This window comes from Dryas octopetala, chromosome 3 (assembly GCF_963921425.1).
Source record: "Dryas octopetala chromosome 3, drDryOcto1.1, whole genome shotgun sequence".
Lineage (NCBI taxonomy): Eukaryota > Viridiplantae > Streptophyta > Magnoliopsida > Rosales > Rosaceae > Dryas > Dryas octopetala.
Window position 1 is genome coordinate 3,195,928 of NC_141368.1, and position 26,665 is coordinate 3,222,592.

At 38.1% G+C, this 26,665-nt stretch overlaps 6 protein-coding genes across 9 annotated transcripts; 2 read left to right on the plus strand and 4 right to left on the minus strand.

Annotated features, from left to right (window-relative positions):
* Positions 1–593: 593 nt before the first annotated feature.
* On the minus strand, positions 594–2,670 carry LOC147289614 (large ribosomal subunit protein eL15z-like). Its single transcript, XM_086236781.1, has 4 exons — positions 2,554–2,670; positions 2,051–2,217; positions 1,417–1,614; positions 594–1,041 (listed from the first exon to the last, which is right to left on the minus strand). Exons 1-4 carry the CDS (start codon positions 2,555–2,557, stop codon positions 796–798), a joined length of 615 nt encoding a protein of 204 aa, XP_086092907.1. The 5' UTR covers positions 2,558–2,670; the 3' UTR covers positions 594–795.
* Positions 2,671–4,076: 1,406 nt separating this feature from the next.
* LOC147289615 (uncharacterized) lies at positions 4,077–6,484 on the plus strand. The gene is made up of 4 exons (XM_086238054.1): positions 4,077–4,739; positions 4,928–5,168; positions 5,435–5,528; positions 6,022–6,484. Exons 1-4 carry the CDS (start codon positions 4,288–4,290, stop codon positions 6,288–6,290), a joined length of 1,056 nt encoding a protein of 351 aa, XP_086094180.1. The 5' UTR covers positions 4,077–4,287; the 3' UTR covers positions 6,291–6,484.
* Positions 6,485–6,614: 130 nt separating this feature from the next.
* Positions 6,615–10,461, minus strand: LOC147289616 (DNA-directed RNA polymerase III subunit rpc4-like). 4 transcript variants are annotated; one of them, XM_086238056.1, is made up of 9 exons: positions 10,350–10,461; positions 10,185–10,240; positions 10,008–10,068; positions 9,183–9,222; positions 8,473–8,711; positions 8,331–8,394; positions 8,153–8,238; positions 7,792–8,028; positions 6,615–7,246 (listed from the first exon to the last, which is right to left on the minus strand). In XM_086238056.1, the coding sequence occupies exons 1-9, from the start codon at positions 10,383–10,385 to the stop codon at positions 7,094–7,096; spliced, it is 972 nt and encodes a 323-aa protein (XP_086094182.1). In that variant the 5' UTR covers positions 10,386–10,461; the 3' UTR covers positions 6,615–7,093. The 4 variants fall into 4 exon arrangements, with proteins under 4 accessions (XP_086094182.1, XP_086094181.1, XP_086094184.1 ...); XM_086238055.1 differs by having other exon boundaries at positions 8,153–8,241; XM_086238058.1 differs by having other exon boundaries at positions 7,106–7,246; positions 8,149–8,238.
* A 3,668-nt stretch (positions 10,462–14,129) lies between these two features.
* Positions 14,130–18,187, minus strand: LOC147289617 (splicing factor-like protein). The gene is made up of 2 exons (XM_086236948.1): positions 15,651–18,187; positions 14,130–14,400 (listed from the first exon to the last, which is right to left on the minus strand). The coding sequence occupies exon 1, from the start codon at positions 18,110–18,112 to the stop codon at positions 15,683–15,685; it is 2,430 nt and encodes an 809-aa protein (XP_086093074.1). The 5' UTR covers positions 18,113–18,187; the 3' UTR covers positions 14,130–14,400; positions 15,651–15,682.
* Positions 18,188–19,478: 1,291 nt separating this feature from the next.
* On the minus strand, positions 19,479–20,605 carry LOC147289618 (2-oxoglutarate (2OG) and Fe(II)-dependent oxygenase superfamily protein). The gene is made up of 2 exons (XM_086234857.1): positions 20,250–20,605; positions 19,479–20,079 (listed from the first exon to the last, which is right to left on the minus strand). The coding sequence occupies exons 1-2, from the start codon at positions 20,603–20,605 to the stop codon at positions 19,479–19,481; spliced, it is 957 nt and encodes a 318-aa protein (XP_086090983.1).
* A 1,847-nt stretch (positions 20,606–22,452) lies between these two features.
* On the plus strand, positions 22,453–25,826 carry LOC147289619 (8-amino-7-oxononanoate synthase-like). The gene is made up of 11 exons (XM_086237357.1): positions 22,453–22,731; positions 22,809–22,912; positions 23,002–23,109; positions 23,436–23,659; positions 23,759–23,800; positions 23,939–24,026; positions 24,393–24,526; positions 24,780–24,868; positions 25,020–25,170; positions 25,258–25,326; positions 25,467–25,826. The coding sequence occupies exons 1-11, from the start codon at positions 22,485–22,487 to the stop codon at positions 25,594–25,596; spliced, it is 1,386 nt and encodes a 461-aa protein (XP_086093483.1). The 5' UTR covers positions 22,453–22,484; the 3' UTR covers positions 25,597–25,826.
* Positions 25,827–26,665: the final 839 nt, after the last annotated feature.

The window sequence follows — 26,665 nt, forward strand, 5'->3', positions numbered from 1 at the left end:
AGAGGGCTGGGGTGGGTCGTGCCGGCGGCGAGGAGGGCTGGGAGTGGTGGCCGGCCAAAATTGGAGGGGTGAATTTTTTTTTTATGCAAGGGCAAAATGGGCAAAAATAGGTAAAAATTTAAAGGGGTGGTCAACTAAGCACATTTGGGTGGTCTGAATAGCCCCACCCTTATCAAATCTTATAAGCAAGAGCGACCCACTAAAACAAAAACAAAAGGAATATAATTTTATATCAATCGCATTTGGGCTTGGGTATATATATCATTCGCTTGGGCATTTGGGCTTGGGTATATCATATCCGAGACCAATCCATTCGGCTATCTTCGATATATGGGCTAGCTGCAACCCCATCATCCAATTGTTATTGCTGCATCGATATTGGCAGTGCTGTAATCCTCGAATCAAAACACGGACATATTAAGTCATTTAACAACCAAAAATTGGATTGGATTATTTTAGTCCAATTCCACTGCTGAAAATGCCCAAAAAACAAGCCCTATTATGAATTATTATTCCATATATTTCTATAATGCTGTTGTCAAGGAAATACCTCAACAACAAAAATCATTTTATAAATCCATAAAAGCACGGGAAAAATCCAACTTGAAAAGCATTTATGGGATGAAAAATCCCAAGCTAGTTTAACGAGAACAAAACTTGACAGCCTAGGCGCAATCACATTAACCATGTTCAAATATATAAATTTAAAAAGAAACTCGTCTCTTTCAGCACCTAAAGCCAAAGATACAACTGTGGACTACCACAGTTGTAAGAACACAAACAAGGTCAAGACAATCAACGATAGCGTCGAAGAGAAAGGGTGTTGTTCCTCTTCCAGGTTGCCCTCCTTGAAGGTCTTGCCTTGTGGTTTAAGTGTCCCTTTCCACGCAGTCCTCTGTATTTCTTTCCAGCAGAAGTGAGTCCACGAAGCTCTCTGTGCTTGTGAACAGGATTGCAGATCCAGTTGATCCTTGGGTCATTTCGGATGGCATTGTGGTTAGCATCAACCAAGATGACCTCAAAGTATTTGTATGTTGAATCCTGGAAGGATGAGAGTGATAGACATCTCAATTATAACATGATTGGTAACCAGAAAGAAAAAAAATACTCAACTTGGTATGACAGATACAACTATGGGGTCACATCTCAACTATGCATGTCAAATTTTTTCATATAAACTCAAACTAACGTATGTAATTAATGTATAGATGGTTTAAAATATCAATGAAAACATTTTACCAGATTATAAAGTTGGACTAACTGATATCATGGATAACAAACCTACTTGATGGCTCCAAAGGGTTTCAAGCATACAATTACATGGTCCGAGTACTCACATTCAATATTTCTAATTTCTAATTTCTATGATTAACATAATAATATATAAATGCAGACACGTTAAGAAGCTATGCATACCTCATTAACCCAGTAAGAGTTGAGAACCTTAAGACCACCCAGTTTGCGACCAGCACGCTCCTCTGCAACTGAGCGCTTGCTGCGTTGGAATTTCAATTGAGTAACACCCTGGTTTGTGGGCTTGCCATATACAATACCCTTGGCAACTGGTCTCTTACGTCCACCACGCCTAACACGTACACGATAAACAACGTACCCCTGTAAAGAATAATACATCGTCACAAAACTTGACGCACCAGCAGGGAGAAATCAATTGGGTCAAGGGAGCAAGAATAACATTATCAATAGGTCATCCATCCTACTTCTCGATTTACATTTGTACTTCTGAGTCTAAAACAGCACAAGTACTAGAGAGGAAGAACAACCACTAACCAAATGAAATTTTATAGCAAACTGACCCGGAATCACTCAAATTACTCTCAAACATTTCATACAACAAATTATCTCTGCTGAGCTATTCATATCAGTCTCAAAATGGAATTACCACATTTACTAAATCAAATATAATTAAATAACATTCAAGGGTTTGAAAACAAGTATGCCTTACATCAAATTTAGGAATACACAAAACAAGCAATATACAAGCAAATTTACATCAAATTCAATCTCAGAGATGACGAATATCATCATATACCTGCTTGGCCTTGTAACCCAAGCGGCGAGCCTTGTCGGGTCGGGTAGGACGAGTGACCCGCACAATGGAGGGGTACTGGCGGTACTCCCAGACCCTCACCCTCTGCACGAACCTCATAACATCAGACTGCTTCTTCCTCCATATCTCGGACACGTACTTGTAAGCCCCTGAATATTAAAACCCCAAAACACAACACATTCAGAACTATGAACCCAATTAAACAGGACCCAAATACCACCATAGAAACACACACCGGGCACATAGAACAAAGTAAAGCAAAAAATTCAAATATTTCGGATTCGCACTTTCCTAAATTTCCTGAGTTTTCTCATCAGCCAAACAGTAACCTCACCATTCAAATATAGAACCATCGAAAATGGAGAGACCCATATTTCGAATCAGACACTTCCTCAGACAAAATCATATGAAAAATAATGATAAATATGCGTAATGCATGGTTAACAAAAGATCAAAGAAACCAGAACTTAGAGAAAGTAACGTACCCATTGTCTATGAACCTCTCTCTCCCTCTCTCGCTCTCCTGTTTTCGGCTGAGAGGCTGGGGTATATAAGTTCCGCCTCTTGGTCTGAACTAGGGTTTTAGAGTATCTTCGTTTTGGTTTTTCAAATGACCAAAATACCCCGCAACTTCCTGTTCTGGATCTTGGATTGTGTTAGGGCTCCATGAGCGGGAACATTGGACCTGCCTAAAGCTGATTGTTAGCCCATCATAAAGCCCAAACTCTAAAGAACTTATTTTCTTTGGGTGTAAATGTGTAATTACATATACACTCCCAAGCTATGTCATTTTTACACTTTGCCCATAGTCTAAAACTTTTGAAACTTTACCCAAAACTCAATTTCATTAAACACTTTACTTCAAAACCGATAGAGAATCAATTTATAAGTCAGTTATGCACAAATGGTGCCACATTGGCACCAAGTGGTCTTCTCCCTAATGTCAGTTTCTTATTATTTTCAGCTTCAATCGATGATTAATACAAAAATGCCTTAAGGCAGAAGGCTACGTGGTGCCAATATGACGCCACATGTACAAAATTAACATAAAAATTGTTTTTTTGAACAGTTTTAAAAGGTAAGTGGTTTATCGAGATTGAATTTGGGAATAAAGTGTCAAAAATTTTAGTTTGGGATACAAGTGTCAAATAGAGTATGTTGATGCCCAAAAATGGTAGAGCAGTCAACGTCGAGTCGAACCAGGTAGGCCCGTTGACCCACCACTGAGTGGATGACACGTCGAAGTGGGGCAGGAACGGGTCGGATGGGTCTGACTGGTGAGTAATGAGAGAGAATGATATCCAGAGCACCCTGCACAGGTACACAAAAGTGAGCGGGAAGGGCACCGGTGTGGTGCCGGCCAAAGCTCCTCCGACGCTCAAGTCAGTGTTCAGAGAGATCTGAGAGCAGAGTGAGTGAATAGTATAATATTGATTGAATTGTCCTTTTGTGACAAGAAGGTACCTCTTTTATAGTACCTTTGGAAGAGTGTCAACCAATCCGGTGACGACACGTGTCCTTTGTGGTGACTTGCACTGTAGGAGCGCCACGTGGCACCGGTCTCGAGGATCCGAGTGAGTTGACACGGGCCGGGGGCCCGGGAGGCTTGAGCTTGGGAGGCCGGAACCTAAGAGGCCGGGGCCCATGAGGCCGGAGCCTAGTGGATCATGGGCTAGGAGCCCAGGAAGGGCTTAGTCTTTTGGGTCTAGGCCCAAGCAGCATGGTGTTGGGCCTTGTGTGACTTATCGTTATGCCGAGATGATTAGTCATACGAACAGAGTATAATTTGAGATGATCTTTGTAATTAACCCTTTTTTTGTGCCCAAAGAAATTATGTGCTCGTATTGGGTCGGGTTTTCATAGAAAAATGTTTTTCTTTATTTATTTTTGCAGTTTATAACATAACAACAGAAATATGTATGTCCTAGCAACTGAATAAACACATAAGAGTGATAGGGGAGAGGCCACTTGCACAAAGAACAAAAACTTGGACAGAGCGTATTTATACTTGGCAGAAGAGTGACGCCGATGGAACTTCACACCATTTTATATTAATCCTATCCATACATGGTCTCGGGAATATCAACAAAGCAGGAGTGAGAGAGAGAGATAGAGAGAGACAAACAAAGGAATCCACAAAATCTACCTCTAGATTACGATTACATAGAAACTAGAAAGAAAGACAGAGATTCAGAGACAAGTTAAAGAAGAAACTCTCAATGATGTTCGGTGGTAAAAGCATGGGAGGTGGAGGCGGAGGAGGAAGCATGTTCAGGTCTGTGAGTAGAGCCGCTGTCACAAGAACTGTTGCTGGCGGTGGTCCACTTCAAGAGCCTCTTTCTTCTTCTTCATCTTCTTCTGGTACTAACACTAACACCTCCACCACCACTACCTCCACTTCTAGGCATACCCACAAACCCAGTTCTTCCAATAACCTCTCTCTGTCTTCGCCTTCTTCAACTTCTTCACCTTTTGCCTCATACAACATTCCTCTATCTGCCACTTCTGGCTTGCCTAACTGGCCTTCTTCGCCTCACTTTGATGACTTTGATTGGGTGTCTGTGAATGGGAGTGAAGATGATGAGAAAGCTCATGGCTTTCTTGATGATTTTGTTCTTGGACCTGTTCCTTCCAGGGACGAAGTTCAAAACGCAGTCACTGCCCTTCAACAGTAAGCAACTCACACTCAATACTCTTCCTGACTTCCTCTTGCTTTTACATATGAACCACTTGGTTGGAATGTTTTCTCAAATGTACTTATTATTATTTTTTGCATTTTTCCACTGTTGGGTTTACCTTGACCATGCATTTCATGCTAAAAATGCCTTCTTTGACCATGAAATGGTTTTAAATTGATAGGGTTTTCAGCCCTCGTTCTCAGTCCCAGTCCCAGCTCATCAGGGATAAATTTGCTTCTGAGTTGGACAGGGATGTTGCTGATCAAATTACAAGTGCTTATGCTTTGGTGCACCCGGTATCTTCAGTTGGGTCAGAATCAGATTGGATGGAGCCTTCTGCTTATATTTGTAATTCAAATATGTTGCAATCTGACAGAGTTTATGATGCTTTCCATTTATTGCAGACTGAGTCATCCGTGCAGGTCCCTATCTTTGTTGACCCTCGTATTACTAGAATTAAGGTTCCATGTGGTGCTTCCAAAAAAATCAGAATGAAATTTACTTATCTTTGTTGACTTTTCATTTCTTCCTGATCACTCTCTGTTCAATAGAGTAAAGTTATTTTCAAAAGCACTCCATATAGTAGTTTTTGTTTTTGACTTTCTATCTGCAGAGGATGAATTATTCTATCATCTGTTTTGTGTTGCTGAATATCATATTAATTTTCTGAAATTATCTCATAATGTAGAGAATGGTGATCTCATTGTCATCTGATAGAGCAGTTTGGGATGCTGTGATGAATAATGAGGTGGTGCGGGAGCTCAGGGAATCTTATTATGCAGGTTGGTATGAATTTCACTAAAGAGTATAGTACAGTAAACTTGTCTGATGAAGACATTCTAGCTTTACAACAAGGTTTCAAAAGTATCATACTCTGTGTTACAGAACATCTTTTGGTTTTTTTAATAAGCTTATGTAATATGTTGATGCCTCTTTTATGTGTTGTATTCCTGGTTTTAGTCGCCCCCTTTCCTTATGAATATATGTTCGTTTGTAGTCCGTGTTGAAAATACAATGAAGTTTATAGCTTAAAGCAAGAAACAGAAATCAGGTTTTACTTTTTAACATGAAAATTGTTCATGTTGAAGATACACAGGAGGATTCAAAATTTGCAGTACATGAAGATATCATATGTAATTTTAGGCTTCCCATTTAGCTAAGCTGAAAACTAATAGTTGGGACTTGGGAGATAAAATACCTTATCAATACTCACAATCTCAATGAATGCACACATGACTAATAATGGTTTGGACATGAATTTTCATTTATGTGCAGCTGAAGACAATAGCCCCCAGAGTCCACATGAGAATTCTGATGATAATAATAAAGCAACAAATATTATTATGTGGATCTTTCAAAACACAAAGGCAAAAGTCATGGAAGCGATTGAGAAAATCACAAAGCTCCTGGATGACTTATTTCAACCTCCTAGCAGTGAAAAGGCAAAAGCAGAAGCCAGTAATCTCTTTGAGGATAAGCTGAGAACATCGTTCATGCTTTCGGTTGTGGTCCTCTTGGTTGTGGTGGTTACTCGATCGGCTTGACCTAATCTGACGATATGACAGGTGGTACAACCCCATTGGATGACTTGTTGTTGAAGTTTTCCACTCCAATGCATTGTAACACATCTTGTATTTAAAAATTATGCTTTGTTATGAACTTCCAAAGTTGATACATTGGAGTTAGCAGGTTGCCTGCAATATGGGGATTTATGGAATGTTAGCTGTTTTTTGTTGAATACTTGAATATGTGGATGAATAACAGTCAACTCTTTCACTGCCAAGAAAGTGACTCGTAGGCTTTGGGTACTTGCATAAGACCAAAAACGGGGTAATTGGATGGTGGCCTTAGAAGTTGCAAGTTTGTTTTCGTGCTCTGCAATAAGATATTAGAGATTGCAGCCAATATTGGAAGCAATAAACAAACTTTCCTTGGAAAAAGGTGAAGGCTAGACATTGAGGCCATTCAGCCAACTATTTTTCATTGGATAAAGGACTGAATAAAGCATGATCAATGTAGATAGCCCTCAGAGCAGAAATAACACAGACAAGGAAAGCATTGCCATATAGCAACATTGAAACCAATTTAGTTAAAAAAAATTGTAATTACCACTGGAAGAGAATAATCTCCTCTTTCACTAGAAAATTTTTGTCAAGGGCATAACAGATCCAATATTACCTACAAAGGTCACCTACATCTGTTTACATTTCCTGAGCAGTGTCAGCAATTCTAGAAGCATATTTACTCTTAAGACTTTCCTTTACACATATCTCAATACCAGGTTTCTCATATGCACAATTCTTCCACTACACTACACCTCTATGTATATTTGGTAAGATCGTTGCATTTAGTCCAAATTAACCACATTTAGGAGGGAATCCACATTAGGAGTTACAACAGCTCGCTGGGTGATCAGCTCTCCAAGAACACAACATTTTTTCTCTGCAGTGTTGACTACTGCAACATCTTGAGCAAATGTACAATCTGAACCAGGTGAAACCTGCACATATCATAAACACAGAAAGGAATATTATCTTCTTGTCAAATTTTCACTGTAGCCAATAATTGAAAAGGGTGAAAAACTGAAAATCCATGAAAAAGTCATTTGTGCTGGGTAGATGGTATGAAGTCATTTTATGGATTAGGTAACAGAAAATGCAGGTGGGTAAGTAAATGGAACATTGATGACAGAGAAGATTAAACTGCTGATATTTGTTTCATTGGATTCTGGAACACTGAAGCATATGATGAATTAAATCTCTTCAGAAGAAAGCATGATATGCAGCTGAAACATCATGGAAGTAATCCATAAATACCCAACATGCACCCTTCAGTAAATTACTATCAGACCTATGTACTACAACTGAGTTTCATTTTCATGTATATTCAAATGATAAAGACCCTTTATTTTTCATCAGTGTTTGGCCCTTACTCCAGGGGTATATTGAGTGGTGTATGCATCTCTGACTGTGCCTATTTATGCCTATATCTGCATATCTTGTGCTTTTGTTTTAGTTTAATGCAAGTTAATAGGTTATCACTCACATCATAGAGGACATCTCCTAGCTTCAACTTGATTGCTCCACTCTTGTACACCAGCATCTTCCCCATATATCCCTCTGATAACTCTTCCAAACCACAGTTCTTCTTTGGAGCACCTATGCTCTCCAATGATGTTGAGCTTCCAACTTTCTCTTTTCCCTTTGCAGTAGTTGATCGTTTGCCCAATGGCAGAGTAGAAGGAAGCTGAACAAGGAGCATCTTCTCTTTCGCATTTTCCTCCTGTCACCAATTACCAGTTTTTGGTAACATCCCATCAGACACATCACTCTGTTAAGTGTTTTAACACTATTATTTTATAAAGAAGAGAGGTTTACTAAACTATTATTACTAAACTATTACCCACCAGCAGCCCAAGTTCTGAAGCAGGATTTATAGTACTCTCATCGTACTCTCTTTCAGCATCTGCTCCAAATTCCTTCTTATTAAGAACTTCTAAAAGCAAAACAAGCAAATCGTAAACATTAGAGTAGATTTGAGCCAAGTGCATAGAAAAAAGGTCCAAAATGCATCTAAAAGAATACCTGGGTTTCCAGAGTAGGGCTTCCTCAGAGGAAGAATAGTAGGATAGTACGTGTGTTGGTAATCCTGCAGCAGAATCAGGGAAGCCAGACACTTAGAGCATTTCAGAGAGAGAAAGAGAGAGTTACATGAGAGGGTTCTTACCCAACATTCTATATATTTTTTCTTGGCTTTTCGAGTTGATGCATCAGTAGCATCTTCCATAGATACATCAGTTCCAGCTTCATTGGCAGCCGAAGGCAAAGTGGAAAGAATTTGCTCATCATCAGAGCCTTTCAGTCCTAAGCTGCTGCTTTGACCACGATTACCATCCTTGGGAGTCCCATATGTCCTTATGGAAGCTGAGGATGCATCTCCAGGACCAAATGCAACTTGCACTGAAGCTGCAGATTGAACAGCAAACATGAATGGAAAGCAGATATATCAATCTAAAGGAAGCTGTTAAAATATTTCACATTCCTTAAGTTGAGTCATTTGGATTTGTAATATACATTCTGCTGAGCTAATCAGCCCCATCAAAACCATTTCTTATTCCTATAAAAACTGTCAAATCTTATTCAGCAAGTCCATGCTATCCTTTAAATTCTTGTAGGTAACTCTTATCAGTTCTTAGAGATAACTACTTCTACAATATGATATGGGAGTTAATTTTTAGGCATACAATTCTCCACCTCTGACTGAATTGCACAGTACAAGGGCAAAAGACTTTTCACAACTTAACAAGCAGAGAACAACTATTCATAACTTATAATATCAAACCAAATTTAATAATTATCAGCAACCGTGTTAAAGACTGAAGATGATGGATTATATATCAAGTTAACAATATGAAAGCAAAAGTTGTGATATATTACATTTTTTTTCAACTCTTGGTCCCCGTCTCCCAAGATTCTGCTGTAAATGCAGGAACAAAAATCAATGATCTGCCTCAATACATATATAGTTGAAAGAGGATAAGACTAATATCACATTCTAGTCAGACATTTTCCAATGCAAAATATATACATTCAAAAAGTAAGAGTCACCTCTAGGTCACAATTTAAAAATCCAGTCCCAATCACATTCAGCTGCACATATTGGTTATATACATGGTGAAGGAGGTTGATTAGTGTTATGTTATTCAGGAGGAAGGTGATTTCTTTTTACCCTTTGTAATGCTACAAATGAGTTATTGGAAGTGAGCTAGCACATTTTGAAAGTTCCATGACAATCAAAAGTAACCAAAAAAGAAAGGAAAAAAAGTACAGGTACACTTACTAAAACAAAAAGAAAAAGAAAAAGAAAAAGAAAAAGAAAAACCATATTATTGTTATCACCAAAATAAAAAACCATATTATTGCAGAATAGATTGTAGACCCATTCTTGAAAACGTAACCAAACATCACCCAAAACAGTAGACTGTCACCCTGCCAAATGCCAGCCCTTTCTTAGCAACCAAACACGGCCTTATTTTTATTCTTTTAAAAGTCAAAAACTATGTATAAGTATAAGTGTATAACAACAAGAATAGACATAACATTTTAAAAAATAATTGCATTTTAATTAAACAGCTAAAAATATAATATAAATGAATAAATAATCATGTGGCCAAAGTGCCAAACACACCAAGAAATTGTTAAAGCATAGAAAATTAAAATCAAAGAAAATGTCTAATAAAGAAAGAAAAATGTATATTTTACATTGAACTGACGTAGCAGAGCCTGGGCCTGAACAGCTTCTTCACCATCATCATCAACCTCACTGCATTCATTCCCAACACAAAATATTAAAAAATATATGTTTAAAAATAAATTCATGTAATGTTATGAAAAAAATCAAATGAACTGGGATTTGAAGGAACAATTTTAGAGAAATACGTTGGGGGCACAGTGGGTTTGAGCTTTCTGCGAGGGGCTTTGGGTAGAAACCTGACCTGAAAAGAAACAGAGCAAGATTTAAAAAGAAATCAGATCTGAGATGAAATTGTGGTAAAATTGAACAATATTATTAACAATATTCAGAGAGAAAGAGCTAGTTGTTACCTTTCTGCGAGGAACAGACGACTCGTCTTTATCCATGGCTTTTTGATCGAAGAAGAAGAAGAAAAAAAACACGAAAATTGAGAAAAGTAAAAGCTGTGAGTTTCGAACTGAGGACCGCTACGCAGCAAAGAAACATACCACCCACCTAGACTATTTAGCGTTCTTTATCTAGGGTTACGAATTAATGTACTTAACCTTGTTTCTAGGAAAAATAAAAAATAAAGACTGCATAATGTAAGGACAAAAATACAAATTTCATTAACCAAATCCATAACCAAGTTTTAAATTATGTTTAGCAAAAGTGAATATGGGAAAATTAGATAATATAAAGCCAATAATTAGGTCCATATTAATAGAATTACGTCATTACTCAGAGAATTAGTCAAGTGGTCCGTTAGGTCTACGATTTGCTTCCATATAATTTGAGGTCTAATTTCTTAAAAATACCTATCTAGCTATTTATTAGAATTTCTCGTCTCCCTAAACCCTTTGTATACATTGTCCATCTAAAGAATTTTTTGGTATCAGAGAAATATATATATTTATATATGATGTCAACTAGGATCGTGGAGGTATAGGTCCTCAAATTCCCAAGTCCCTTTTGCAACTTTCATTGGGGAAAAGCTAGAGAGTTTCGTCTCCCAGTAATGTTGTATTTATAGAGTTCCTATGCAGCTTTAAAAAATTAAAAGATTGCGAGGAAGTTTGTATGTGCAAGCACCAAGTTCAAATCCAAACACAACATATCAGAATGAGGTATTACATTTACATGCATCTTGTTGATTTCTGGCGGATTTGTTATGTTCCATCAGCTTGAAATGTTGTCAGGTTAGAATCAGTCATGACCAAATTCTTGCTTCACGTATGATTTTCAAATGGAGTCGGAAAACCAAATGCATATTTCCAAATAATGAGCTTAACCCAAGCGTCGAGAGAGCTTAACCCAGTGTTGAGAGAGGGTGGTGGAGAAATGGATTGAAATCATCACAAATTTCCATCATTTTTTGTAAATGGTTAATTCTAATTTGTAGTAACAAATCCCGAATTGTATCTCTATCTCAAATTGACCGGTTAGTTTGAATCTGTGATACAATTGCAGCTGAATTGTTAATTTCCTTTTCCGTTTTTCATTGCCTCAAAACAAAAGACCTCGCTGATATCAACTTTAAATATTATAGCGCAGATTACATATAATAGTAACGAATAAAATTATATTTTCTCCATTACTATATAGTAAAAAATAAATTTTCAATTTTTTTAAAAATACCACAAACGTATGAAACATAAAATTATAAATTCTCCATTACTATATAGTAAAAAATAGAATTTCAATTAAAAAAAAAAAAAAAAACCACAAACGTACAAAACGACTACACTATCCGAGGATCTAGTTCTCAATCAAGAGGCCCAAAGAGTAAATCTAGAGGCACTAAATTCCAAGGATCTAGTCTTCACTTCAAACCAACCACCCGTTGGTCAGAAGTTCGTAAACACTTGAGAGGCACTAAATTAAAACTTAAGATTATTACTAAGATCCAATCTCAGTCTATTCTGGCAAACCATGCATACCAGACGCAGATGGATTATGTACCTCAAGAATGAGGTCAGTCAAAGACTCAAAATAGAAAGAAGCCAGTTTAAATGCATGGCATGATACAACAAAATGTGGCTTGAATGTACTACTAGTAAAAGTTAATCATGAAGCCAGAACCGTTAGAAACTGGTTAATATTGGTGTAATTGTACAGCACCTCCATACAAAATTCACAATTGGCCTGCTGCTCATCGGATGCCCAAAGCCAGCTAGAAGAGAAACATGATTCTAAGAAGTCCCAATTTTTCTTTTCCTCTTTCACAAATCAGAGCCCAATGAAGCACACTACCCCCTAGATGATTGAACACAAAAGAACCCTATGACTAGTATCTAGTGGCTCCATCCATGAGGGTCCGAAACAGCAACCATCTTGCAGAAATTTGATAATTAAGTACCCACTACCCTAGAAAGGAAAGGCTACTACTGTGCTCACATTGAGTAGATCAACTGAACTTCAATACATCACTCAACCTGAAAAATTGCCAAGTCCGAGTAATGTGAATTCTCATCTGCAGACAGGGTTAGTAATTCACCATTGATGGAGATGAGGTAGCTACAACATAATGGATAGCATAGTGATATACCCAATTACCAGCAAAACGACTTGCCAAATGACTAAAGAATACAACTTTATTCTCACTCCCTTCTACACAACCCAACTAAAGAGGCTATGGAAGTCAGGGATCAAAAAATTCTGCCAATCGTGGGTATGTTCATAAGTTCCACAGATATCATTAGCATGTAAATTCCTAATTTTAGTGGTATTCTGGAGATTCTTCAATAAACTGCTTGAAAACAATACACAGACAAACACACACAAGTAATTGGTCAAACTGAAGCCAAAAGAATGCAGAAAGCCATGAATATAAAGAGATGGGAAGGTATTCATAGCTTTTAATCAGTAGTAAAAGGAGCACTGGTGGCCTAAGTGCAGATAACATAGGAAGACAAGTCAAAACCAACAACAAACCATGCTCATATCAATTTCTCCAAGAAAAACCCCACAGAAACATGGGAAAAGCCACAAAACCCTAAGGAAAGATTAGTTAGCAATCCAAATATCCAAAATTCATCTTAAATAAAAAAAAAAAAAAAAAAAACTAGAATTTATAATTTCAATAAAGACTACCCCTATTATTTTAGGATGCATGATAGTACTAAATGGATCAATACCTCCTGCATTACATTCAGCTAAAGTAGAATTAAATTCCACATAATAAAGCAAAAATATGCAAGGATTAAAGTGCATTTTCTGATGTAGGGATGGCCTTAAAGGCACATGATTGATTTTTCTCCTTGAGTACATGAGAACACAAATTCTGCTTTTCATTCTGCCAAGAAAATCGTCTCTGGATTATAAGTTACTTATGTTGGTCATGGTCAACAACTCTCTCCAAACCCAGTGTACCCTTGCATTTAGAAACTCAAATCTGACAGCTAGGTGTGTCAATCCAACCCCTTAGTGCTCTACTATTAGCTCAGAATATCATATATTGCATTAAATAAACTACTACTACCAATTACTTTGCTCGCCATTATTCATCCCCAAACCAACAAAATTCATTCTCGCCTAAGCCTTCTCCTTCTAATGGCAATAACTTGTACCATATGAGAGCTCACTTAAATGAATCACTTTATACTTTAACAAATCACAGTAACACACTCAAAATCTCATAATTTCCGCTATAATCAGGACTTAGTTTTTCTAAGAAGATGTCAACACAAATGTAAAATTAATAGAGGCAAACCATAGACAGAGTGCCAAAATTATAACAATTCAAAACAAGTGATTGCCAATATATGTATGAATTCTTTTACCTGCGAAACAAAAACTGGAAAAGGACATCAAAATCCCATTGTATTATATGGAAACACAATTAATATAAGAAAAACATAAGAATGCATACCAAGAATGCCTCAAGTTGTAAGGCATGATTACCTTTTAAAAAGGAATGATAAATGCATCATTGAAGCAGCTTCAGCACCATGATGGTTGGAAAAACTTAGGGTCCTCAAGGTAAAAATTGGATTACAATCAAAACTAGAGAGAAAAAAAGTTAGGGCAAGCAAACAAACTAGTCAACTAACCCACCAAGTCAATATAACATCAAAAAACATCAGTAACAAATATTGGACGTCCAGACAAAGCTTGAAATCTGACCCCCCAGAAAAAAAAAAACCCAGAGCTTGAAAAATGAGACATTAGTAACTATTTATAGGAGGAATAAGAAACCAGAAATATAACAAAATTACGTCCAACATAAGCACCCAAAAAATATGAATCATATAGTTTCAGGTGGAATCTCCAACACGAGACCAATCAACTGAAGTTCCAGCCCAAGTCTCTGCAAAGGTCATAACATTACAGCAAGGTTAAAGATGTGAGTCCCAAACTTCCAACAAAGTCATGGCAAGAGGTAAGAAATCAGGTTCATTAGAGCTCCAAGAAACATCAGTCCTGTCAAAATTTTACATAATGGCAATGGAGAAGTGTCAATTACTATAAAAGCAAGATAATAACGAATTATGCAGTGACTTCATGTAAGTGTGTGAATTGAGAATGGAGAAAATTAAAATTGTGCTTCCTCCAAGAATAAGAATGGAAACTATAAATATAATCCTAGCCATGCGTCTTTAAGGCCATCCCTGCATAACAAGGCTTTTCATGGTGATTCAATTACATAAGAAAGAAGCAATGCACCCAAAAAAAAAGTAATCATTATTAACGCTTTCTTCATTTCCAGCCAGGGAGGCTCATGTTAGTTTCTGTCCGCAAAAGAATAAATCAAGCATTTTGGGTGCCATTATTTAACAAAATCAGAACTATATGAAAAGTTGTACTAGAGCCAGGACAGATATCCAGAACTTCTTTGGGGGATCACATACTTACAATGATGGCATGATCATCAGTTTTCCGTAAACAACCTTCATATATGCAAAAGACCAAGTGAAAGTCCCGGTGTAAAATAAAAATAAGTGAAAAATTATTAAGTTAATCGAAAGACAATACACATCATTCACCCAACCCAAACCCCTCACATAGGCAGAGGGAGAAGGGAGAGACTGAGGGTGTTAAAAAAATCCTTCCGAGTCCAATGTATAAAAGTCTCTCTTTAAAGGGATAAATATTTGTTTGTACAGACTTTATGGACATATGCTCATATTTTTGTAAAATATATATGCATATACATATACATACAAAATCCTAGAATTCAATAGCATTGCATACTGTCATAGCACTTGTACAGTGGCTTCTGCTGCTTTGCCTTTAAAAAATAAAAGTCAAAGAGAGAAGCTCAAATAGACACCTACAACTAACCATATGTAACTGTAGTACTTTCTCAAAAAATTTACATCAGACACAAACTTTTCAAAACATCCCAATTTTCAGCATAACAATATAACACAAGGGTAAAACTCAATACACATGTTTAGGAGGCTTTCATGGGAGAGAAAAAATGATCAACTCATATGTCTCCAAACATTGCTCTGTTTAACTAAAGGATCACTGAATGCTGCTCAAACTGCACGTTAGACTGGAGTTGTAGAAATTGCAGAAATTTGAGACCACTGTACATGCAACTAAATGAATGACCCGTCCACTCCAAAGGGATCAAATGTATGAGCAAAGCAACAATTAAGCATCCAAAAGAGACCAAAACATAACATGTATAACATGGAATGAAGCAAAAAATGTGCAGTGTGTACCTATCAACTTGAAGTAATACTGAGGGACCATATCATTTCATCTCTGCCATGAACTTCTCATACTCTGCATCTGCACCATAGGTCTTCTCTGCAGAAGAAGCAGGAGGGGGAACCGGAGTATTTGTGGCCCAAGGGACATTGCCAATGCTCTGCGATTGGTCTGCAGTTGAGCCATGTACAGGTCCAGGGGGAGGATGAGGTGGTGGAACTGCATTGTAGTAAGATGAGTAACCATATGAAGATGCAGGATAAGAATGTTGGCCATTTGGTGGCATTGCTGCTAAAGAGCTCCCATATATATTAGTCGGCATAGATTGTGTAGAGCTACTGTTTTCAGATTGCACTCCTGGAGGAGGATAACTTTGTTGGGCTTCACTTGAAGTCGGCGGCTGAGGTAGTGCACCAGGGGGACCTGTCTGCATGGATGGAGGGTACCGTGCACCGTAAGCACCCATAGGTTGGCCTTGCATGGGAGGAGGGTACATGGTTGAACCAGGAGGAGGAGGAGGAGGTGGCGGAGCATAAGGAGCATATGGAGGGGGAACCGGGGGTCCCCATGGAACAGGAGTACCCCCATAGCTAGTAGGTGGCGCATTCCCAAGAGGACCACCTGGAGTAAATTGCTGGGATGGATAGGCACCGACAGGCTGGCTCATAATGGGGTATGTAGGCATTGCCGACGCCGGAGGTCCAGGAGGCACAGCAGGTTGTGGAGGCTTGCCAGCAACTCTGACAGCAATTGTTCGCCCCTCTAAGCGATAACCATTCATGCTTGCAATAGCATTATTAGCCATTTGAACGTCAGCATACTTCACAAAACCATAACCTTTACTCAGGCTAGTAACACGGTCCTTAATAACTTTGGCCATCACAATATCTCCAAAAGGTGAAAACAATCGGATCAAACCATCATCGTCAAGCGTAGGTGGCAAGTATCCGATGTACAAATTTGTGTCATCATATTCCTTGATAGGCTTGACTCCGGTTGAGCCCAAGCCTGGATGAGCTGCACTGCTAGCACTCCCAGCACTGTTAACCCAAGGAGGATTGCTTCCTGTGCTGCCTGCGCCAAGAGCCAATGTAGTGGTTTGCTTAGTCACTGATTCAGGAACTGTCCCACCTAACTCAGCCAAGAAGTTCTGATACTCATCGTCCATTTTCTTCCCAGTTGTACCCTTCACGGGGCAATCAATAGTTGGATGCCCACCATCACCGCATATCTTACAGAGAACATCGCTCTTAAAAGTCGATGTTCGTGATGGGCATGCAAACTGTCGATGCCCCGGCTCACCACACAACCTACAATACTCCTCATCCCTGATTGTCCCATTCAAGGCCGCAAGTTCCCTAAGCTGCTGCCTCTTATGCTCATTCAACACCTCATCCACAGGCTGCAAGAGCTTCTCCACCATTCCAGCCGCAGCATCAAGAGCATCTTGTGTATCCGCCTCAACCAAAACATGCAAGTCTTCATTCTCAGAAGGGTCCGGTTTCAAATCCCTCTTCTGTTGCAACCTGCCCTCTTTCACCGACCCTTTACCCCTAATGACAATTTTTGCACCAGTTTCTTTCTCCATCCTCTTCTGGGTATTACCCCTCGGTCCAATGATCAGTCCGATAAAATTGTAGCCCGGGTATTCTTTCATCGGTATGTAAAGCTTCTTCTGAAGCTTGGGAGGCCTGTAATCCGCCGGAGGCTTAAACGCAGGGTTCCTTTTGATAATCTGAGCAATAATTTCCTGCCTCTCTTTGTTCAACCTCTCACGCGCACGGAACTCTCTAGTATTAATCCTAATTCCCATATTATCATATATAGGTTCCGGTGAAGGCGACCTGGCCCCTTCAGGACGATCATCTAAAGGCAAACCCGAAGACAGCATTCGACTAATCTCAAGAAGTCTACTATTCAAAGCTTGAATTTCTGGATCAAATTCAATACCTCCCATGAAATCCGGAAGCTGAATCACCGGCTTTGGTTCCTCATCGGCCCACCGCGACTTCCTCTTCCGTGTGCCGCTACCCGTCTCGCCGCCACCGCTCTGGTTGTCTGTCTCAGGCTGAGGGTCCCACCGGCTGCGGCGGCGGCGCCTGCTCGTCGTCTCCTCCTCCCCGCCCGAGCAATCCCTGTCGGTACCACTGTGGGTGTTGGTCAATCCATTCTCCGACAACAGTGGCTTTTGGATATCAGGCCTGAGAGCAATCTGCTTGTTGGCATCGGTCGAATTAGAATTTCCATTTTCAGTAGGGGTCTGGGGATTTTGGGAGAGGTTTTGGGCATCGGAAGCTAGGGCTTGAGTGGGTGGTGGAGACGGGTCCTTGTAATCTGAGACTAGGGTTTCTGGAGGGGGAGGAGGGGTGTGGTCGTCGGAGGCTATGTTTTCGGAAGGAGGGGCAAAAGAAGGGGGTTGAGGATCTAGGGATTCGATTGGAGGAGGGTTGGGGTTTGATTGGCGAGCTTCCATGGATTGAGATTGGAGAAGCTTCGAGGTTTCGAGTGCCACAGCGAGAGTTCAGATATGCGTGCTCGAAGACGAAAGTTTAGTTTGGTAAACGAGAGCGGGACGACGCGCATCGAAGCGTTTATATGACGAAAAAGCCCATTGTAAATAAGAGAAAACTAATTACCAAGGCTCAGCCCAAGAAGTGAAGGACTGTTGGTGTAGTTGGTAACGGAGCGGACCAAGGTCGGCCCGGCCCGATGAATGTTGTTTCTTTTATATCATGTAAGATGGAACTTCATTTTCTTATGTAGGTCACAATTTAACAACAATAATTAAGGCCATTTATGTTTGGCTGGAATCCAGATAAGGAATGGAAATGGACATTTGTTTTCCATTCCATCAAGACTTGTTGTTTGGTTAAACTTTTATGTATGGAAATGAAAACGAATTAAAGAGTTGACTGAAGTTAAATTCCGTTACAATAGAATTACCAAGAGAGGGACGGTAATTTAGTATTTCTATCATATTTATGATATACAAATACAATTTAAACATTTGGATCTTAACGAGTTCACTTTTCACTATTGGAGTATACATATTTTTACCATTAAATCTATTTGTATATCATACAATGTTCAGCAAAAATGCATAACAAATTATTTTCTTAAAACAGTTTAACATGTATTGTCAGATTGCTAATTTGGATAACAAGATTATGAGTTTATTATAATATGTTAATTTGTTTATAAGAGAATATTCTTCAATGCATGAGTACGTACTCTTCACATACTTATCTATACACAAAAGAGAGGGTACTATTTTTAAGTTTATTTGGTTGAAATGTAATGTTGCAGGTGCTTTGATGCTTATAGAGATGTGTTAACTTGACTTGTGTGGGCTCTAGATGCCTCCAAACGTGCACCAACTGAGAGCATTAGTTTATTTTTAAACCAGATGAGTTTTTTAGTGTTTGACTATAATTGGTTGTGGCAAAGCACAAATGGCACACTAGCTAATATGATTCGATTTTAACTGTTATTTCATCATAATTCTTTTCAATTTATTTAAAAGAATGATGCCAATTGCTTTTTGTGTTAAATGTTTCTGATTTCAATTATGTCAGGTTTAGATGAGCTACTCTAGAGCAAGAAATGATTAAGAGAAAAGTGAAAAAGAAATTTACTAGATACCAATTCCAAATGAATATTATAGTTCATCATAAGCACACGAATATAAATTTTTGGACCAACAAGTTTTCAGAACCAAATCAATAATAAACCCAAGGCCAAGGTTTTTTCAATACCTAATTAGCTTTTATGGCAACCACTCTGATGAAAGAAAGAATAAACAATCAACAAATATTCGTCTGCTAATTTTCAACAATTTTTCATGCTGTGTTTCCAGCAAATTCTTTTACAGTGAAGCCAACTTTCTCAAACTTCCCTTCCTCATTGCTCTCTCTAAATTTCAAATAATCTGCACAAAGAAATGGCTTATAAACCCTCAGATTTCCTTCTCCTACCACTTCATTTGGGGCACAAATCACTTTTTCATCTTCAAAGCACCAAAAGAAAGCCAGTGAGAATCTATTAACACATTGTTTCAAAACAACTCTGTGCTCAGATGACCTTAACTTCCCATTGCTCCATGCTTGCATCAAGTCCCCTATGTTCACCACAAGAGTTTCATCACATGGTTCTATGTCCATCCATTTCCCTTCCTTGGATCTCACTTGAAGTCCCCCGATTTCGTCTTGATAAACGATTGTTATGCAGCTCATGTCAGTGTGCATGCCAAGCCCTTCAACTTCTTGCTCTAACACAGTCTGTGGGGGTGAGTAGTTGATTATTCTCAAATAACCATGACAGTTTCTAAACTCTGAATCAGAAAATTTCTTCACAAAGTCTTCTCCCAAGCTCATGAGTACAACTTCTGTTATTCTCTTTGATAGCTCAGTCATTTTGCTTCCATACTCTTTTAGTATCTCACTGGAAGTAGAAACAAACCAACAAACATTTAAATACCAGAAACAAGCTCCATTCTGTTTCAAATAGCTGCCTAAGTATATATCAAATTAATACTTGTAATAAGAATAATATGATATATTTATGCTGTTTTAGTAATTGCAAGTCATATAGAATGACAATATGCTTTTTACCTGAATTCTGAACTCTGCTGATTGAGAAGAACTTTGGCTGAATTCTGTGCAGAACCAATGAAGTCCGGTCCAGACACTCGGAGACTCTCAAAGAAAGGGGAAGCAATGAAATGAGGAGTGTAAGTTTTAATTTCTGATGATGGGCCTGCCTTGAGCTTTGACTGTAGAGGAAGGCTGAACAGCTGATTTGAGAGGGAATAGATTTTCTTGTAGAGATCTTTGGATACTCCATGATTTTTAATGTGGAAGAAACCCCATTCTTTGCAGGCTACAGAGAGGGAAGAGAGCAAAGATGAGCTTAATTTCTGTGAGATGTCAAGGACAGGAAGCTCTACAGAAGTCTTAGACTTGGACATTATCTATTAATCTAGAAAAATAGAGTTAGTTTGTTACTTTGTTCAGTTGGGTTTAGGTTTATATAGCTAGTTGGGCTTTGGTGAAGAGACAGATGCATAAATACATACATACATACATACATTAGTATATATATGCATACAGGCATTATAATTAATTGTTGAGATATGTCAGCCAAGTTGATGAATATTTCTTAGCTCTCTCTCTCTCTCCAAAAAAGAAAATCTAATGAAGCAAGTACTAGCTGATGCAGATCTGCAGCAATATGAGACTAGGCATTAAGATGAGAATTATACAATATACAAGGGAAAATCTATGGTATAATAAAAAAGTTGAGGTATGCCAATAGTCCAGGACAAATTTACAGTTGTCAAGTATGACACATAAAAAAAAAGAGACCCAATAAGGGCTCAATGGAGTTAATACATAGGTTTGACAAACAGTTTGGGTGTTGTTGGGAGGAATAGTTTTTTGGGTTGTTTGCAGAAAGTCAATGGGGCGGGAGGGTTTGAATTTTATTAATTTCTGAGCAGATTTGGCAGCAACAGGCAGGAATGAGGGAAAATGTGCTGGTCATCTGTACTTTGTCAAATTCTGTTATGCCTATGTTTTAGAGCCTTAGTTTCTTAATGAGAAAGCTGTTGACTAGCACTTCAAGCCTCCAACATTATGTGACTATGTCCAACAGAAACAAGCATCAGATATGAATGAGAGCTAATATTATATGCAATAAAATTCAAATGGGTTTTACATACATTCTTCTATTTGATAAATGCTGGTAGATCTGCATCTTCTTTATGCAGTACTTGCTAGTCAAGTTTAAGGGCATTAAAATGCAAGTGTGCCCATTTTGTAAATAAGGATCTTTCTTGGGTACATTTGTAAATAATGATCTTTAAGTATACAGAAATATTTTCATATAATCTAGATTACTGATTAGTTTAGTGATCCACATTCTCAATAACCAACATCCCTGCAATTGAATGATTAAACTCAAAGCTGAGCAAAACCAGACATCAAATTGAAGAGAGGGTGGTTGTCCTCCACAGGGCCACAGGCTACGATAATGGAAACCAACTCAACTTTAATGGGGTGCCAACCAGAGTCCCTAACTATCCCTAAACCCTTAAGCAAACCCCATAATTCAGCCTCTACCATTTGCCCTTTAACCAAATCAACCAAGAAACCCTTTAACCAGTCATCATTGCTGTTGCAAAAAGATTGGACGAGATGTCAATCACCGTGTGATTTTATGGTATGTACATAAACTCTAGATCAAAAAGATTCTTTTTTTTTTTTTTAAATCTGAATAGGTGAAAGAGATTAATAAGCAATTTTTCTCACATTTCCATGAACAAAGTTTTGGCTCATTAGTTCTGAATTAGCAGTAATGACGTGTGTTTAGGAAATTTAAAGACATTGTTTAGGAAATTTATTCGAGACGGTTTCCTGTCATCATTGAATTGACGTGTGTTTAGGAAATTTGTTATAATTAAGAACTTAAGCTTGAAATTTAGGAAATATACATTGTTCTTATTATTGATTTTGTCTTTGCTTATTAGTTGTATGAAGAAGCGGTTGAAGTTATTTCCTTGGCTTTCTTATGATGTTAACAGAGGAATACAAAACCGCATTGTGAAATAGTGTAGTAAGTTGACAATGAGTCAATCATAGAAGCACCACAACAAGCTTTTTCTAAGTTTACGTATACGGATGTCCTGCTGACATATACTAATATTTTGCAGACAATGACACATACCGATATTTGAGGCTCGCCGACATACACCAATATTTTCATGCATTATAGTAAAGGTTGGAGCTGAAGCATTATAAGGTCGTGAATTGTTCAACTGTCCAACAACAGTCCATCTACCCCTCAAAATGGAGATGATGAGGTTGTCGTGGGATTACTGGGTCGAAGAGGCTCTCGAAAAACTCAAACATCTCAAACTCCTCATCGTGTCTCTCAATCCCATATATCTCGACATTGGGCCACAAGAAGCCCAAAAACCCATCGAGGATGAACTCGAAGTGTTGGATGAAATGCAGCCCTGGGACCGATCCTCTGTGGAAGTTCACATTTCTGAATCCACGTTTCGGAAATGGCTCAATGTCGTTCCCAGTTGCGGTAATGTTCCATTTCCCAATTGGGTTTGTAGAATTTTCTCAGTTTAAAACTTACAATTGCGTTTCTGGGATTTGTAGGAGATGAGGAAGGTACCCAGAAGTTCAAGAAGCTACTTTTATTCTCTGGGAATGATTATTTGGGCTTGGGTTCACATCCCACTGTTGGAAAAGCTGCTGCTAAGGTTCTCTTTATGAGACTACTTTCTTAAAAATAATATCTTTAACTTTAGCATGTTTTGAAACCATGTAATAAGAGTTCATATTCAACCAGGCAGCCCAAGAACATGGAATGGGCCCAAGGGGTTCTGCTTTAATCTGTGGATATACCGATTACCATAGAAGACTGGAGTCATGCTTGGCAGAATTAAAGAAGAAAGAGGTATAAGCTGCTTTTTAACTCTGTTTATATGATATTTACTACTGCTTTCACTTCTCTACGTGGACTTTGTCAATCTTTGCTTGCTGTTAATTAGCCATGGTGTTAAGGGCCAATGCAGTAAACATCAGTCATTGCCCTTTTTCAATTGGGTGTGACTGTCTGAATTTCGATTACAAAACTTAAAGTTTTTTAATTGAAACCCTTGGACATAATTGTGTGGTTTTTTGGAGGTCTAAAGCGTTTGATTCTGTTTTTCTGATTTATTTGACTACTTTTAGGTGTTTTAGCCGAAAACTGATGCAATCTTGTTTATTTTTGTCCACTAGGATTGCCTACTTTGTCCTACAGGATTTGCAGCCAATATGGCCTTCATGGTAGCTTTGGGAAATCTTGGCTCTCTCTTGGCTGCTGGAAATGAAAAGATTGCCATTTTTTCTGACGCACTTAACCATGCGTCCATTGTTGATGGTATTCGTCTTGCTGAACGACAAAAATCTGTAGAGATATTCATCTATAGACATTGTGACATGACTCACCTTAATGCAATGTTGTAAGTCTTAAACTTTTGTTTTAAATCTTTGTGTGCCTTTTCTTATTGGATATATACTTTATTGTGCCATAGCTTAGCAATGCATCTCTGCTTTGACAGGTCGAGTTGCACAATGAGGAAGAAAGTTGTTGTGACTGATACGTAAGTGATTCTATATTTAAAAGCTTCTTTCTATACCATCAAGTGTGAGTTGGAATCAATTTCATCTTTTTATAAAGTGTTTCAATTTGATTTTATCTTGTTTACTTTCTTATTACCTGCATTTGTCTTTCACTACAGCTTGTTTAGTATGGATGGAGACTTTGCACCAATGGTTGAGCTTGTGAAGCTACGCCAGGAGCATGACTTCCTGTTAGTTATTGATGATGTAAGTCCTCTTGAGTTATTGTACAGTAAAAAACTTGCGAAAGCTTTTTAAGCCTGTTCTTTGTACACATGGTACTCACTGGGGATTAATGCTGACCCTTTTCAGTAAATTCCATGGTATTACTGGAAAGCCAAAGAATGAAAAAATAAAATTATAAGTAAAAAGGTCTGTATTTCAGATTTTCATTGTATTACTGATGAATTCTCTAGTTAAACTTGGAAATCCACCAGTCCTGTTTGATTGAATTTTTCTATATTACTGGAAAAAGTGGCTCCTGTTTTCATTTTCTTCTGATATTAGTTATATAAAGTCTTATTGTTAAAAAAAAATATATTCGTTACAAAAAGAAAATCTACTTTGATTCAGGCTCATGGAACATTTGTTTGTGGCACAAATGGCGGTGGAGTGGCTGAGGAATTCCATTGCGAAAGAGATGTTGACATATGTATTGGCACATTGAGCAAGGCTGCAGGTTGCCATGGCGGATTCATTGCATGCAGGCAATTATTCATGCTTTCTTTTAAGTGAAATTGTGAATGTTGGGCTTATAGTCGTAGCAAATGTAAAATGAAAATGTATGAACTATTCCTGAATTACTAAATTTGTCTGAAATGTGCTAATAAGGAGGAAAGCCTGGCAATTGGTTTTAAAGCTTAATTCTTTTGGATTGTTGGATTCTTGCATGTTTCATCTCTTTGTATGTGAAAAATTATGAAATTTAGCTGAGCCATTTTCTGATTTCAATATAAACAGCAAAAGGTGGAAGCAACTCATACAATCAAGGGGTCGCTCTTTTATGTTTTCAACTGCTACACCGATACCAATTGCTGCTGCTACCCATGGTAAATTATATAAATTTGTTTGTTGATGGTGGTTTTAGTTGAATGTAATCCCTTCTAAAACATGTGTCACTTTTTATTATAGAAGCTTCTCAGCCCCTCTTACTCTGGTCTGGTACTTTCTGTTGTTAACAATACTAATATAACATTGCAGCTGCTCTTATTGTGGCAAGAAAGGAAACATGGCGTAGAAGGGCAATCTGGGATCGGGTGAAAGACTTTCGTGCTCTTACTGGAATCCCCATAAATAGTCCCATAATATCTCTTATCGTAGGAAGCGAAGAGAAGGCTCTGCAAGCCAGCCAGTCCTGTTTCACTATCTCTATTTCTGTTTGTCTGATATCAAAATCATTCTACAATTGCATCTAACTTTGCTTATCATCATTGAACAGGAGTTTGTTGAAATCTGGTTTTCATGTGACACCAATCAGACCCCCAGCAGTGCCACCCAACTCATGCAGGTTTGGGCAAATCTTCATTACACTTTTTCCATTCTGCTATAGCATATTTACAAGTTTGGGTTGGGTTGTATAGCATATTTACATGTTCACTTTGTGTTTCTCTATGCACTTTACATTTCTAGTTGCATTTTTTTTCCCAGGCTACGAGTGACTTTATGCGCAATGCACACAAGGGAAGATATTGAGAGGTTCACAAGTGCACTCTCCCGCTGTGTCAATTTTCAAGAAATTGGCATTCTTGGCTCAAATGGATCATATGCAAGGCTCTAGGATTTGATTCTTTTAAATCCCATTAGTTCATAACTGTAAAAATTAAGAAGGTGTTGCAAATAACAGATAAGAATAATGCTAGGATCCTAAATTTGTGTCCCAAATTTGGATCCAAATGATGTGGCATGCATTACAGGTTTATTACTTGTTGTGAAATAAGATTGGGCCTTTTACCAGAAAAAATAAGAGTGGGCTCATGTATGAATAAAAAAGATATTGTCCTTCAATTATGCTATTGATTAGGGGAGATTGCACCTAATGTGTTATGGAAGATGAAAAGCTTACTCCATCTTTACTTGTATGTTCATCTGTTTACTGACAAGTTGCGAATTGACACCCTCCAAAATCTCCAGACTCTATCAGACATACATGTTGGTAGTTGGAAAGAAACCCAACTCCACCAATTTAGTCAGTCTTAAACTAAATTTTAATTTCATGAGTTGGTGTTCAAAGGGATGCCAAGAAGATTCATAGATAGGCTGCAAGGGGAAGACCATCACAAAGTCCAGCATGTCCCCTCTATCATAAAGTCATAATCGTCTAATTTGCAAGCACCAGATTCATCTTTCATCTCTCCATCTTTCCATCTTTCTGCAGGGAACTAATAAGTTAGATTGATGAACAAATTCTCTAACATTTTCATCTTTCACCAGATTCAAACAAATTTTGATTCTGTTCTGCATAGGATTCTCCCGGAACAGTTTCGATCATGTGTTCCACTCATTTGTTCTATAGCAGAAAGATTTCTCACCCTTCTTGGAGAGAAGATGAAGATATGGAAACATTCAAACCAACAATAAGCTTCCATTCACAACTTATACCAAGCTGTGATACTGTTCACAGCAATGTTTATATATGTTAAGCTTAGTTTTGTACTGGAGTAATGTAATGAACGTTGAGCTAAGATCGAAAGGAAACATGGCGTAGAAGGGCAATCTGGGATCGGGTAAAAGACTTTCGTGCTCTTACCGGAATCCCCATAAGTAGTCACATAATATCTCTTAACGTAGGAACTGAAGAGAAGGTTATGCAGTATGCATGCGAGCCAGCCAGTTATGTTTCCTATCTC

Coding starts and splice junctions, on each gene's coding strand:
- LOC147289619 (XM_086237357.1), top strand. CDS start 22,485: ATGGAGATGATGAGGTTGTCGTGGGATTACTGGGTCGAAGAGGCTCTC. Junction 23,110..23,435: donor CAGAATTAAAGAAGAAAGAG/GTATAAGCTGCT, acceptor TTTGTCCACTAG/GATTGCCTACTTTGTCCTAC. Junction 24,869..25,019: donor AATTGCTGCTGCTACCCATG/GTAAATTATATA, acceptor ATAACATTGCAG/CTGCTCTTATTGTGGCAAGA.
- LOC147289616 (XM_086238055.1), bottom strand. CDS start 10,385: ATGGATAAAGACGAGTCGTCTGTTCCTCGCAGAAAG. Junction 9,223..10,007: donor CTCTGCTACGTCAGTTCAAT/GTAAAATATACA, acceptor CTGCATTTACAG/CAGAATCTTGGGAGACGGGG. Junction 8,242..8,330: donor GCCCTACTCTGGAAACCCAG/GTATTCTTTTAG, acceptor TTTTGCTTTTAG/AAGTTCTTAATAAGAAGGAA.
- LOC147289618 (XM_086234857.1), bottom strand. CDS start 20,605: ATGTCCAAGTCTAAGACTTCTGTAGAGCTTCCTGTCCTTGACATCTCA. Junction 20,080..20,249: donor CAGCAGAGTTCAGAATTCAG/GTAAAAAGCATA, acceptor TTCTACTTCCAG/TGAGATACTAAAAGAGTATG.
- LOC147289617 (XM_086236948.1), bottom strand. CDS start 18,112: ATGGAAGCTCGCCAATCAAACCCCAACCCTCCTCCAATCGAATCCCTA.
- LOC147289614 (XM_086236781.1), bottom strand. Junction 1,615..2,050: donor TGGGTTACAAGGCCAAGCAG/GTATATGATGAT, acceptor TATTCTTTACAG/GGGTACGTTGTTTATCGTGT. Junction 1,042..1,416: donor ACTCTTACTGGGTTAATGAG/GTATGCATAGCT, acceptor TCATCCTTCCAG/GATTCAACATACAAATACTT.
- LOC147289615 (XM_086238054.1), top strand. CDS start 4,288: ATGATGTTCGGTGGTAAAAGCATGGGAGGTGGAGGCGGAGGAGGAAGC. Junction 5,169..5,434: donor AGACTGAGTCATCCGTGCAG/GTCCCTATCTTT, acceptor CTCATAATGTAG/AGAATGGTGATCTCATTGTC. Junction 5,529..6,021: donor CAGGGAATCTTATTATGCAG/GTTGGTATGAAT, acceptor ATTTATGTGCAG/CTGAAGACAATAGCCCCCAG.